Source organism: Oncorhynchus mykiss, chromosome 24, assembly GCF_057628025.1.
Source record: "Oncorhynchus mykiss isolate SJ-2025 chromosome 24, ASM5762802v1, whole genome shotgun sequence".
NCBI lineage: Eukaryota > Metazoa > Chordata > Actinopteri > Salmoniformes > Salmonidae > Oncorhynchus > Oncorhynchus mykiss.
In genome coordinates, this window is record NC_143045.1 from 12,268,712 (window position 1) to 12,282,060 (window position 13,349).

General features: G+C 42.7%; 2 protein-coding genes across 3 annotated transcripts in view; one reads left to right on the plus strand and one right to left on the minus strand.

Annotated features, from left to right (window-relative positions):
• Nucleotides 1-1,643: 1,643 nt before the first annotated feature.
• LOC110503322 (uncharacterized) overlaps nucleotides 1,644-13,349 on the plus strand; it is a 90,362-nt gene continuing 78,656 nt past the window's right edge. For both annotated transcript variants that reach the window (XM_036961613.2, XM_036961615.2), the window contains exons 1-4: nucleotides 1,644-1,962; nucleotides 3,499-3,633; nucleotides 4,001-4,110; nucleotides 4,284-4,388. In XM_036961613.2, coding sequence (XP_036817508.1) covers nucleotides 1,880-1,962; nucleotides 3,499-3,633; nucleotides 4,001-4,110; nucleotides 4,284-4,388 — 433 coding nt within the window. In that variant the 5' untranslated portion in view covers nucleotides 1,644-1,879. The remainder of the gene's footprint in view (nucleotides 1,963-3,498; nucleotides 3,634-4,000; nucleotides 4,111-4,283; nucleotides 4,389-13,349) is intronic.
• LOC149972365 (uncharacterized) lies at nucleotides 8,737-9,780 on the minus strand. The gene is given in 5 exon segments (XM_090219122.1): nucleotides 8,737-8,793; nucleotides 8,795-8,818; nucleotides 8,820-8,952; nucleotides 9,159-9,326; nucleotides 9,455-9,780. Coding segments are annotated over 5 exon segments (708 nt in total).

Below are 13,349 nucleotides of genomic sequence, written 5' to 3' on the forward strand. Positions count from 1 at the left end.
TCCTTCCAGAATATCCCGGCCAGGTCGATTAAAAAGGCCTGCTCGCTGAAGTGTTTCAGGGAGCGTTTGACAGTGATGAGTTGAGGTTGTTTGACGGATAGCCAGGGGCACACTCGAACATTCAGACATAATTTACAAACGAAGCATGTGTGTTTAGAGAGTCTGCCAGATGAGAGTCAGTATGGATGACTGTGGATGTTGTCATGTGCATGAATTTGAGTATTTTCCTGTCCTGCTAAGCATTCAAAATGTGTTTGGTGTCTGGGGAAATGTATGGAGTAAAAAGTACATTATTTTCATTAGGAATGTAGTGAAGTAAAAATAAATGTTGTCTCACATGGTAGGTACCTATTAACCATAGGTCAAAACATATTTGAGCTACTTTTTTTATTGTTTGATCATAAGAATGCATCGATTTTCCTAAAATGTTGCCTGGTGTATTATTAACTGATATAAATTATTAAGCCTACTTATTCAGCAGTTGTATCACAATTTTTGGAAGGTTGGAGCAAAAACACGTGCAGAGATTGAGAGGGAAATCCAGAGAGTTAAAGAGAGTGTGGATGCAGAGATTATAGAAGACACTGTGAAAACGCTCTACAAACTGCTGGAGAAGATCCATAAGAAGGAAGGAGGAAATAAAGGGGAATGTGTTGGAGGAGGTAGGGAATGGAGAACGCAAAGGAGGAAATGAAGAAGAGGAAGGAGGGGGTATAGAGGAAGGAGAAGGTGGCAAGGCAGAGACAGGTGGCGGAGAAGGAGAATCGGAGGATGGAGAAGAAGTGGGAGTAGGTAGAGCTGAAAGACAAGGGGCTGGATAGGCAGAAAGAGAAACTTGAGAAGAAGAGCAAGAAACCTGAAATATTGTTGAAAGTTGGAAAGTTGGAAAAGGAGAAAGAGAAATTAGAAAGGAAGAATAAGACGTTGGAAAGGTTGAAAGTGGATGTGAATAAGAGAAGGTAGAATATTACAGGAACAGGAGAGATGATGAAAAAAGACAGAGAATGAGATGTTAATCTTATTCTTCCTCTACAAAATAAAAGTAGATGTCGAAGAGAAGGCAGAGGAGATGCAGAAAGTGAAAGTGGAGTGGAAGTGTTTGAAGGAGAAGATGAAAGAGAGAAAGAGGGAGAAAAACAGAGAGAAAGAAGTGGAGAGAAGGGAAAGAGCAGGATGTAGAGAGAAACACACACACACAGCCATTAATGTCCCACTCTGCACTCAGTACCGTGAGCCTACATTTGAATTAACATATGAGAAAACTGCAAATTTGCGTAGAAGGGCCGTCTCCTGTAATACACAGCTATTAATAAATTCACGACAACAACACTGGAGGTCGCTGTTTCTAACTCAACGAGATCTAATATAAACGTCAATAAACTCCAACAAACCACCATAAAATAGGCCTACCGGTTCCAGAGAAAAAACAATATAGCAGGAAGGTGTCAAAAGTCTTAGGGTTGGTACACTTTTTTGATCTCGTAAAAAAAGGCCGCGAATAGATGAGTAATCAAACCAGTCAAAAGGCCACACTTTTCATAGATTAAAATACACAGTTGAAAAGCTCTAGGTAGCGGAGAGCTAGAGATGGATCTCATTAGTAATGATAGGGACCCTCTAGTGGTCCTGGGTGGTACTCCGGCACTCTTGTGAATGGAGCCCATACGGTAAAGGGGGATGCAAACTGAGGGACAACAATACCTTCTCTCAAGCTCTCTATAGATACGGTACAATCTTGTGGCTGGAGACGAAGCATTGTAGTCTTGTTTCGGAGCGTTTTCAGTCGGAGACAGGATGCACATAATTATTTGATGCGACTATAGGACTACCTATCACCACATCATTATTTACTTTGTGGTCTTCTCTGTGTGAATTAATAATGTTCTTGGACATTTTAATTTGGTGTATGATAGCACTGGACACCACGCGCCTCGCATCATCTCTGGAGTTACAACCTGACATGTGAGTGACTTTAGATTTGCACGAATATTTTATGTTGAATCATCTAATACATGAGCACACTATAGCCTTCATGTGACACATGAACATTTGAGTCTGTAAATAGTGGTACTGTAAAATGGTATTTGCGGCTCTTCAATGGAAATGTGTTATTGCAGCATGTTTCAATAGGCTGGCCTACTTTTGGTTAAAGGGATCGCCCACAACCTCTAATCATTGTTATTAGGCTTTGTTGTCACTGTTTTCTACTGTTGGATACAAACGTGAAATCTGTATAATTTACTCTGTCTTTTTTGACTGCACAACAGTCAACTGGATGCATTTGTCCTCTAGGCGTCGCTCTTTGTGCACCTCACGTAAAATGTACCATATTATACTTTACCCTGCAAACATGACCACTATTATACTGAGGATGAAAAGGAATGTGCATTTCTCAAGAGACTTCCCGAAAAGAATGAGCGTGTGCAGGACGCGCATGCAGGAGTGTTTTTTCATGTAGGAGCCTTATACTTCTCTCAGCTAATTAACCTAGCCTGCTGTCGATTGAACCCAGATGGTGTGTGCAGATGCAGAAATACGCCTTTGGACAAAAGTGTGTTATAAATCCCTGTTCCGAAAACATTTTGATATATTTATTACGGTATGTAGATATTCAGTTGTTCAGCTGCTGATTCCCTTAGCATTTTCGTTGGCGGACAGACAGACATGCACCAAGTAATGCACGCACACACACAAATACAAGCACACACACATTCTGACATGTTTTCTCTTATGAGATTGTAAACTGGTATTGCCTGGAGGGTTTCATTGGTTGTTTATTGGGTATGTGGAACACTGTCCAAGTCTAGCAGAGTATTTGAGAACATGAGTCTAGGGAATTCTAAAGGAGAACAGACCAAAACCCAGACTACAGATGCAGATAGAATGATTTTTACTTTACATTATGGAGCCACAGCAGGTAATGCACAAGCTGTATAGTGTGCCTTGAGCTAAACAATGAGATACTCCTAACAATGGCCAATTGTCATTGCTGAACTCAATCCAATTGCTCATTTCCCAGGTTTATCTGGTGCTGTGAATATACATAAGATAGCACATCTAGGTAATGTATGTTACTGTGTCTGTTGGAATGTGTGCATCTGCTTCCTCTTGGATTGTGTCAGTGTTTCCCCTGTGTCGGCGTGCTCCCTGGTGACACACACACACACACACCTCATCTGGGGGGAACACGCTGGTCACCTGTCAAGACGCTGGAGGGTCTGGAGCTGCTGGGTGGTTCGTGATGAGGGTCAGCAACTCTGGTGTGTCAGAAGGGGAAGAGTAGCAACTCTCTCTCATGAGCCTCAACCCTGACCCTCTCCTGTCCTGTGTCTCACTAATCACTTGAAGGACATCTAAACCGCTCATCTCCATTTTTACTCTGTTTGATGACAACAACATGGTATATACCAATGTAGCCCTTGTACCCAGAGTAATTATAGTGTTTACAACTTCATGTAAAGTGTTACAGACTGAACCATCCTCTCTGTGTCTCTGCAGGCCTAATGTGTGTGTGGAGCAGGAGTTGTCCATGCTGGGTGCACGCCAGCCTTGTGTCCAGGCCTTCACTCGGATGGTCAAGGTCTGGAAGCAAGGCTGCACCGGCCACCGCTGGTGTGTTGGCTACGAAAGGAGGTGAGTGGCACATCTTCTCCACCACCCTGTTGTTGTTGTTGTTGGATAGTTGTGCTGAGTCTCTCCTATCATAACTGGGCTCATACAGATGTAGGATCTTAATTTGAGCCAGTTTCATACAGCAGGAAAATAGTCCTGCAGCCACAGGAAATTTGAATTGTTTTGTGGATTATAAATAATGGACATTTTTTTAGGGTTTGAGGGAAAATCAAGTCTGACATTTCAAAGTGGAAATTACAAACTTCAGAAGCCTTTTCAAACCTCAAATACACTACAAGTTTAACATTTCCTGCATTGCAGGAAAGTTCTCCTCCAGCAGGGTGATCAAATGAAGATCCTTCACCTGTATGCCATTTCCTTTCTGCAGAACAGGCTACTACACAGCCTACAGGCAGGTGTACAGTATGGATGTGCACAGAGTGACCAGGTGCTGCCCTGGGTGGACACAGAGGGGCAAGGAGAGGGGTTGTTTGCACCGTGAGTTCAAAGACAAACACTGGATATTATTTTCATATTAACACATGTATCTATGGAATAATGTAGCGCTATCGATACATATGAAATGAATTGATCATGTGTTGTCATGCCCATGATGTGTCTGAGCATTTGCAGGTGCTACTGAAATGACTGATGTGCTTTGTGCTCTACAGGGGTGTGTGCTGCTAATACCTGCTTCAATGGGGGCAGGTGTGATGAGGGAGGTGACCAGATCTGTCAGTGTCCTGTAGGCTTCCAAGGAACACGCTGCCAGTATGGTGAGTGAGTCATCACGGAGTCAGAGGAAGAGAACATGTTGTGGACACCTTGCCATGGTTTAAGGGGGGGGGGGGGGGGGGGGCGGAGAGAATTGTAAAGAGAGTGAGAGACAGAGAGAGGGAGGGAGAGAGAGAGAGAGAGAGAGGGGTAATGAGAGAGAGCGAGTGAGAAAGAGGGAATGAGAGGCCAGAGAGAAACACAGATGCCCTTTTTCGACTAAACACTTCAACAATATTGTAAAGGTCAATGTTTTTTAACCTTCAGCATCCACCCTGTACCCACTAGCCACCCCTTTGCGTTGTATTCTAGAGACTGACCTACATGTATATCCTTAAAGGAGAGCATACTGTTAATGTTCTAATGGACACAGTGCAGACCTTGTGCTTTCATTTTGAACAACATAAATGTTCCTTTCCTGTGGCTGCGATCGGCAAAGGCCGCTCGATGGGGGTTGCTGGGTAATTAGAGGTGGCAGAAGTGCACTCTGGGAGAAAAGGGGTCCTTTGACACTTTGTGATGTCAGCTGATGTAGGAAGGGCTTTATAAATACATTTGATTGATTGATAATGAGGGCGTGTGCAGTTTGAGGTTCTCACAGATGGAACAGACACTGCCTGTCTGGACACCAGGGCCCGTATCCACATAAAATCTTCCCATAGAGTAGGAGTGCTGAAATAGGATCTTTGACCTTTTAGATCATAATGAATAAGATTATATGGACAGGTGGGAACCTGATCCTAGACCAGCTCCAACTCTGAAACACTTTGTGAATATGGGCCAATGACTGGTATTCCGTCAACATTCAATCCTTCATAGTTCATGTTTATTCAAGCTAATCAGCAAGCAATCACTATTGAACCCCCTTGGCAACTTGTTTTCCAACTATGAAGCAAGTACAGTTCTATTGTCCAGGCCCAAAGAATATTTACCTTAGGTGAAAGCATACTAGTGGAATGTGGACTGGAACATGATCTGTTACAAGTAACATGATCCAGAATTATTCTTCCTGTCTTTAACATTCTCATGAACATCTCTTGGTCTGCTCTCCTTTCTCCCTGACCCTCTGACCCCTAACACTCTGTCATCCGGCCAAAAGCGAGAGGACAACGCTTGTTAGTTGATGTTCTAAGGAAGACTCCCGCCAAGAGAGAACAGAGAACAATTAGTTACAACCCCTTCCCATGCTCTTGCGTGCACACACACACGCACTCAGGGCAACACACATTCAGGCACAACACACACGCACTCAGGGCAGCACACATTCAGGCACAACACACACACACACACACACACACACACACACACACACACACACACACACACACACACACAGCAGGAGGAAGGTCCTGCCAAGGGCTCTCTTTGTTGCTCTTCCTCCGGCTGTGACATTTCACAGGGACACATCAGTGTTTGTTTCTGGTGGCTGTCCCACTCGTTTGTTTGGAAAGAGCTGCTTGGGTTTTCAGGGAAGGTTGAACAACATAGGGACACACACAATAATCAGGTGACAGGGAAGGGGGACACAGATAAGCCTGACTCTTTCCCGTCAAGGTTTTTAGCATCCTGTGATTCGGTTCCCTCTGTGAACACAGCAGCTTTGACCTCTTTTTTTGTTGTTGTTGAATTTTACCCCCTTTTTCTACCCAATTTTGTGGTATCCAATTGTTAGTAGCTACTATCTTGTCTCATCGCTACAACTCCCGTGCGGGCTCGTGAGAGACGAAGGTTGAAAGTCATGCGTCCTCCGATACACAACGCAACCAAACCGCACTGCTTCTTAACACAGCGCTCATCCAACCCGGAAGCCAGCTGAACCAATGTGTCGGAGGAAACACTGTGTAGCTGGCAACCTTGGTTAGCGTGCACTGCGCCCGGCCCGCCACAGGAGTCACTTGTGCGCGATGAGACAAGGATATCCCTACCGGCCAAGCCCTCCCTAACCCGGACGACGCTAGGCCAATTGTGCATCGCCCTACGGACCTCCTGGTCGCGGCCGGTTACGACAGAGACTGGGCGCGAACCCAGGGTCTCTGGTGGCACAGCTGGCGCTGAGCTTTGACCTCTTATTCCTCCTCTCTCCCTTAACATCTTTTCTTGCTCCACCTCAGAGTAGATTTATCCTCTTTTCCAGCCAGAAGGATTAAAAAAGAGCAGCAGCTCAGGCCAAGCAGCCATGTTCAGCCAGTTCTCACTGAGAGGGACACTGTTTCTCTGTGTGGAGTCAAATGCATGAAAAAGGATTAGATTTAGAAGTTGTGTAATTAGTGTAATTCTATATTCAGGAATATTCTTAAGTGATCATGCCAGAGAAGCCGGTGTTTGGAGGATATATTGGCACGGGTGTTGTTAAGCCCAAGAAGACGAAATCGAAAAAATTACACTAATTACACAACTTCTAAACTTAATCCTTGACCTTTTTATGCATTTGACTCCACACAGAGAAACAGTGTCCCTCTCAGTGAGAACTGGCCTGAGCTGCTGCCCTCCTTTAATCCTTCTGGCTGGAGAGAACATTATCACTTTAATCCTTCTGGCTGGAGAGGACGTTATCACTTTAATCCTTCTGGATGGAGAGAACATTATCACTTTAATCCTTCTGGATGGAGAGAACATTATCACTTTAATCCTGGCTGGAGAGAACATTATCACTTTAATCCTTCTGGCTGGAGAGGACATTATCATTTTAATCCTTCTGACTGGAGAGAACGTTATCACTTTAATCCTTCTGGATGGAGAGAACGTTATCCCTTTAATCCTTCTGGATGGAGAGGACGTTATCACTTTAATCCTTCTGGCTGGAGAGAACGTTATCCCTTTAATCCTTCTGGCTGGAGAGAACATTATCACTTTAATCCTTCTGGCTGGAGAGGACATTATCACTTTAATCCTTCTGGATGGAGAGAACGTTATCCCTTTAATCCTTCTGGATGGAGAGGATGTTATCACTTTAATCCTTCTGGATGTAGAGAACGTTATCCCTTTAATCCTTCTGGCTGGAAAGGATGTTATCACTTTTATAGTGGGTTACCAACCTATTCAAATAAGAATTGACATATTTTCATAAAAAAAGTTTTGATATTTTTTACATTCACTTTGGCACTAATTTCCAAACCTTGGTCATTTTTCAAAACTCGACAGAACTCAACTGTCATCACTTGCATTCATATCTTTAAAGAAACCTTGCACTTGCAGAATCATTGGTTCAAATAACTAATTTATCATTAAAAACCATAGGAACATTAGTTTATATCACCCACACACAAGATACCGATAGTGTCACTGTGTAGTTGTTCGTACAATCATTAAATATGTCACGAAAATCGTCTTGAAAATGACTGGACCAAGGTGCAGCGTGGTGAGCGTACATTTGACTTCATTATAATGTCGCCAACAAATCAAGAAACAAAAAAACCCGACCGTGACGTTTACTAGGGCTATACAGGCCACTATAACAAAGACAACTACCCACAAATATCAAAGGAGAAAGGCTGCCTAAGTATGATTCCCAATCAGAGACAACGATAGACAGCTGTCCCTGATTGAGAACCATACCCGGCCAAAACATAGAGCATAGAGTTTCCCACCCGAGTCACACCCTGACCAACCAAACAGAGAATAAAAAGATCTCTACGGTCAGGGCATGACAAAATATTGTTGTACAAAATATGTGATACATGTTTCATTATGGTACTACACATAAATACATCACTGTAAAATGACTAGTAGAGAGAATACTACAGACAGTGGAATCATTGAACAAAATCTGACATGTATTGATGAAATACAATAAAATCACAACATAGGTTTCTTTGAATCAAAGCAAAAATAATTAGCTACAGAAAAGAAAAAAACTTCAGTAAAACATAAATTGCAGTGTTCCTCACCCGGCTTACTGTAAATCACAAAACAAAGGGTTGATTACTGTTCTTCTATATTTCCATCAACCCTGTCTTGTGGATTTGGCCACAGGTTCTCATCCACATCCACAATGGATGTTTTCATTAGCCAAACATCTTGGGAAGAATCTTCGGGCGAATCCAGGCCTGACACCGGTCTGTTGTGATGTCAGAGCATGCATCATCCATGGCCTGGAGAAGGGTGGCTTGATCGTGAGGGCGTCTATCATATACCTTCCACCTTCATGTGGAGACAAATTCCTCAAACAGTTTAAGGAAAGGAGAGTATGGGGGTAAGTACAGAGTGGTAAATTGAGGATGGGCCTGAAACCATGCTTGCGCCATTTGAACATCGTGGAACCTGACATTATCCCACACAATTACATAGTTCACACCATCAGCTCTACAGACCTGATTTAGCTCACCAAGGAAGTTTACAAGGAGAGCAGCATTATATGATCCAATACAAGGTCGGCATCTCACCACACCATCTTCCGATATAGCCGCACACATGGTGATGTTGGCCCCGCGTTATCCAGGTACTTGGATAGTTGCCCGCTGGCCAATTAAATTCTGATCTCTCCTCCTTGTTTTGGCCAGGTTGAAGCCCGTCTCATCCAAAAAGAGGAATTTGTGATGGTTTTCGTCAGCATCCAGCTCCATCACCCTCTAAAAATACATTTTGGAAAGAGAATGACTGATTGCAATGATGTAGAATTTTTGGCATCTTGAAACAGGCATCTTGAAACTGAACATACCTGAACATACTCAGTCCTCAGTTGCTTCACTCTGTCTGCCTTTCTTTCAAAATGCACACGGTATAGCTGTTTTAGAGACACCTGGTGCCTTTTCAGCATGTGGGCAATAGTCAGCAAACTGATGGCTTTCACATTGTTGAACATGTCGTCAATGTCCAAGATGTGCTGCTGAATTTCTGTAAGGCAAATATCATTTCTGGCCCGAACCAAATTGACCACAGCCCACTTTTGTTGGTCAGTCAGAATTCTGCCTCTGTCTCCCCTATTTGGCCTAGTCTCAATTCTGCAGGGAAACTTATAGTAAGAACACATTTAGTCACATCACCTACTCTGTGGGACACATTGGCATGCAGTGTACAGTCATGTGACAGTTGAGAGTAGCCAAATGTTTAGTGCATGCTGAAGACTTACCGGTTCTCATTGCAGAAAGTTCTGATGATTAAGGCCACGGTTGATCTTCTGAGGTTTGGTTGAATCATTGTAGCTGCCTCAGTCATTGTCGTGCCATGATTTACGACCTGGTCTACAACTATTTCTCGTATTTCATTGGACACGCTTTGCTGTTGCTGCCGCTGTCTTGGTCCGTGACCTTGTCCTCTAGAATGTTCCCCCACACCTCTCAAACGAGGCCCACGACCACCTCTCAGAAGAGGTGCTTGTCTCCTGCCATTCCTTTGACCACCACGTCTTCCTCCTCCCACTGCTTGATTGTGACCTGGATCACCTGCCAGCTCCATGTTATCGCTAGGTTGTTGTAGGTGGACACCACTGATTTCACTATATACTCGTACCACAATGTGAAATCAATCATCAGTAACGAGTTGGCAATATTGGAAAAGCAATTACAAGGGCCTGCATACATACATACATGCACCGGCCACTTTATTAGGTACACCTGCATGTTAACGCAAATAGCCTGCTCCTTTGAACAGTGAGTCATGTGGCAGCCTGCAACTCAATATATAGAGTTTATAGAGTAGAGAGCTTTAGTTGTTGTTCAACCAAACATTAAAACGGGCAAGATGCGTAATCTAAGCAACTTTGACCGTGGTATGATTGTTGGTGCCAGACATGGTAGTTCCAACATCTCAAAAACAGCTGCCCTCCTGGGATTTTTACGCACTACGGTCTCTAGAGTTTATAGAGAATGGTGCGATAAACAAAACACATTCAGTGAGCGGCAGTTCTGTGGGCAAAAATACCTTGTTAATGAGAGAGGTCAGAGGAGAATGTCCAGACTCATTCAAGCTAACAGAAAGGCCACAAATAACAGCCATTTAAAACAGTGGTGTGCAGAAGGGCATCTCTTAACGTACAACACTGTGAATAATTTAGGCTGTTGTGGAAGAAAAAGGAGGTCCTACCCAGTACTAATAAAGTGGCCGGTGAGTGTAAAGTAATGTCAAATCTGAAAACACAGTCTGGAAAAGTGGTACATGGGACCATAGAAACAGTGTCTGATAGAGAATGATGATGAAATATTACATCCATAGATAATGTAGTCCAATTGGTGCGTGTTCCAATGTAATTGGTGTCAATGGATCTGGTTATCCTAAAAATGTCATGACCTAAACATGGAATATTGATTGTCAGTTTCCATAAAACTATGCATTAAGAGTAATGCAACAGTTACTTATCATTTTGAGCAGTTGTATCAATTGATAGTTAGATCATCTCAGATGTAATGTGTGAATTGCATTTTGAAATAGTAATACTTTGATGTTAAGTTGTGTCATTTTGAACAGGGGATTTTTAGTTCAATGAACAAATGATCTTAGCTTTATGTGTATTTTATCCAAGCAATTGGAAATAGTGTTAAAGTTTTGGAAAATGTGCATTTTGATCATCGGTTTTGTGAGTTTTGTGTCTAGAGTTTTGAAAAATAACATTTCTGGTTCTGAAATTAGTGCCACAGTGATTGTAAAAAAACATAACCCTTATTTAACTAGGCAAGTCAGTTAAGAACAAATTCTTATTTACAATGAAGGCCTATCCCGGCCAAACCTTGTCCAATTGTGCACAACCCGTTGGAACTCCCAATCACAGTCGGATGTGATGCAGCCTGGATTCAAACCAGGGACTGCAATGACGCCACTTGCACTGAGATGCAGTGCCTTAGACCGCTGCACCACTCGGCTATTTCATGCTTCCACAATATATAGCCCCAACACAAGTCTAGGGTTGCTACCCAAGCCAGGACACTGTTGTTCAGAGAAGCTAGCCATCAACACAGCTAACACAATCACTTCAAACTGAAGCTGGAAAGACTGCAAACCAGCTGCACTTCGTTTCGATTGACCTTTTTTCAATTTACATTTCTTCGTATATATACAGTTGAAGTTGGAAGTTTACATACACTTAGGTTGGAGTCAGACAGATTATTTCACTTATAATTCACTGTATCACAATTCCAGTGGGTCAGAAGTTTACATACACTAAGTTGACTGTGCCTTTAAACAGCTTGGAAAATTCCAGAAAACTATGTCATGGCTTTAGAAGCTTCTGATAGGCTAATTGACATCATTCGAATCAATTGGAGGTGTACCTGTGGATGTATTTCAAGGCCTACCTTGAAACTCAGTGCCTCTTTGTTTGACATCATGGGAAAATCTAAATAAATCAGCCAAGACCTCCGAAAACAAATTGTAGACCTCCACAAGTCTGGTTCATCCTTGGGAGCAATTTCCAAACGCCTTAAGGTACCACGTTCATCTGTACAAACAATAGTACGCAAGTATAAACACCATGGGACCACGCAGCCGTCATACCGCTCAGGAAGGAGACGCATTCTGTCTCCTAGAGATGAACTTACTTTGGTGTGAAAAGTGCAAATCAATCCCAGAACAACAGCAAAGGATCTTGTGAAGATACTGGAAGAAACCGATACAGAAGTATCTATATCCACAGTAAAACGAGTCCCATATCGACATAACCTGAAAGGTCGCTCAGCACGGAAGAAGCCACTGCTCCAAAACCGCCATAAAAAACCCAGACTATGGTTTGCAACTGCACATGGGGACACAGATCATACTTTTTGGAGAAATGTCCTCTGGTCTGATGAAACAAAAATAGAACTGTTTGGCCATAATGACCATCATTATGTTTGGAGGAAAAATGTGGAGGCTTGCAAGCCGAAGAACACCATCCCAACCGTGAAGCATGGGTGTGGCAGCATCATGCTGTGGGGGTGCTTTGCTGCAGGAGGGACTGTTGCATTTCACAAAGAGATGGCATCATGAGGGGGAAAGTTATGTGGATATATTGAAGCAACATCTCAAGACCTCAGTCAGGAAGTTGAAGCTTGGTCGCAAATGGGTCTTCCAAATGGACAATGACCCCAAGCATACTTCCAAAGTTGTGGCAAAATGGCTTAAGGACAACAAAGTCAAGGTATTGGAGTGGCAATCACAAAGCCCTGACCTCAATCCTATAGTAAATTTGTGGGCTGAACTGAAAAAGTGTGTGCGAGCAAGTAGGCCTACAAACCTGACTCAGTTACACCAGCTCTGTCAGGAGGAATGGGCCAAAATTCACTCAACTTATTGTGGGATTCTTGTGGAAGGCTACCTGAAAAGTTTGACCCAAGTTAAACCATTTAAAGGCAATGCTACCAAATACTAATTGAGTGTATGTAAACTTCTGACCCACTGGGAATGTGATGAAAGAAATAAAAGCTGAAATAAATCATTCTATTTACTATTATTCTGACATTTCACATTCTTAAAATAAAGGGGTCCTAACTGACCTAAAACAGGGAATTCTACTAGGACTAAATTGTGAAAACTGAGTTTAAATGTATTTGGCTAAGGTGCATGTAAACTTCCGACTTCAACTGTACATAAAAAGGATGCCAGCTGATTCATGATTTCGACTGGCTGAGAAACGCTGCCTGTCTGTCATTACTATGGGAGAGCTGGAGATGGAATTTGAATATTGAAGCAATGTTGCAAATGTTAGTGAAAAGGACAGCAAGGTTTATACAAATCTCTGCTGTTGAAAACTAAATATTAGTCTAAAAGAAATGTCAGATAATATCTACGGTAGATGCTTTTTGTAGTGGAGATAAACATTATAAATTGCCTGGCAGTGGATTGTGCAGTCAGATGGAACAGAGTAAATAGGGATTTTAACGTCATAGATTTAGCCAGTGGTAACCTATGGAATAGACACCAGCTGGAATGCACTTTTAACCAATCAGCATTCAGGATTAGACCCACCCGTTGTATAAACATAGATACAATGTGTGATTGTGATTGAAGGTGTGATCGAAGTGAGCTTCTTTTTGAGTTGGTGTATGTGGTTGAAT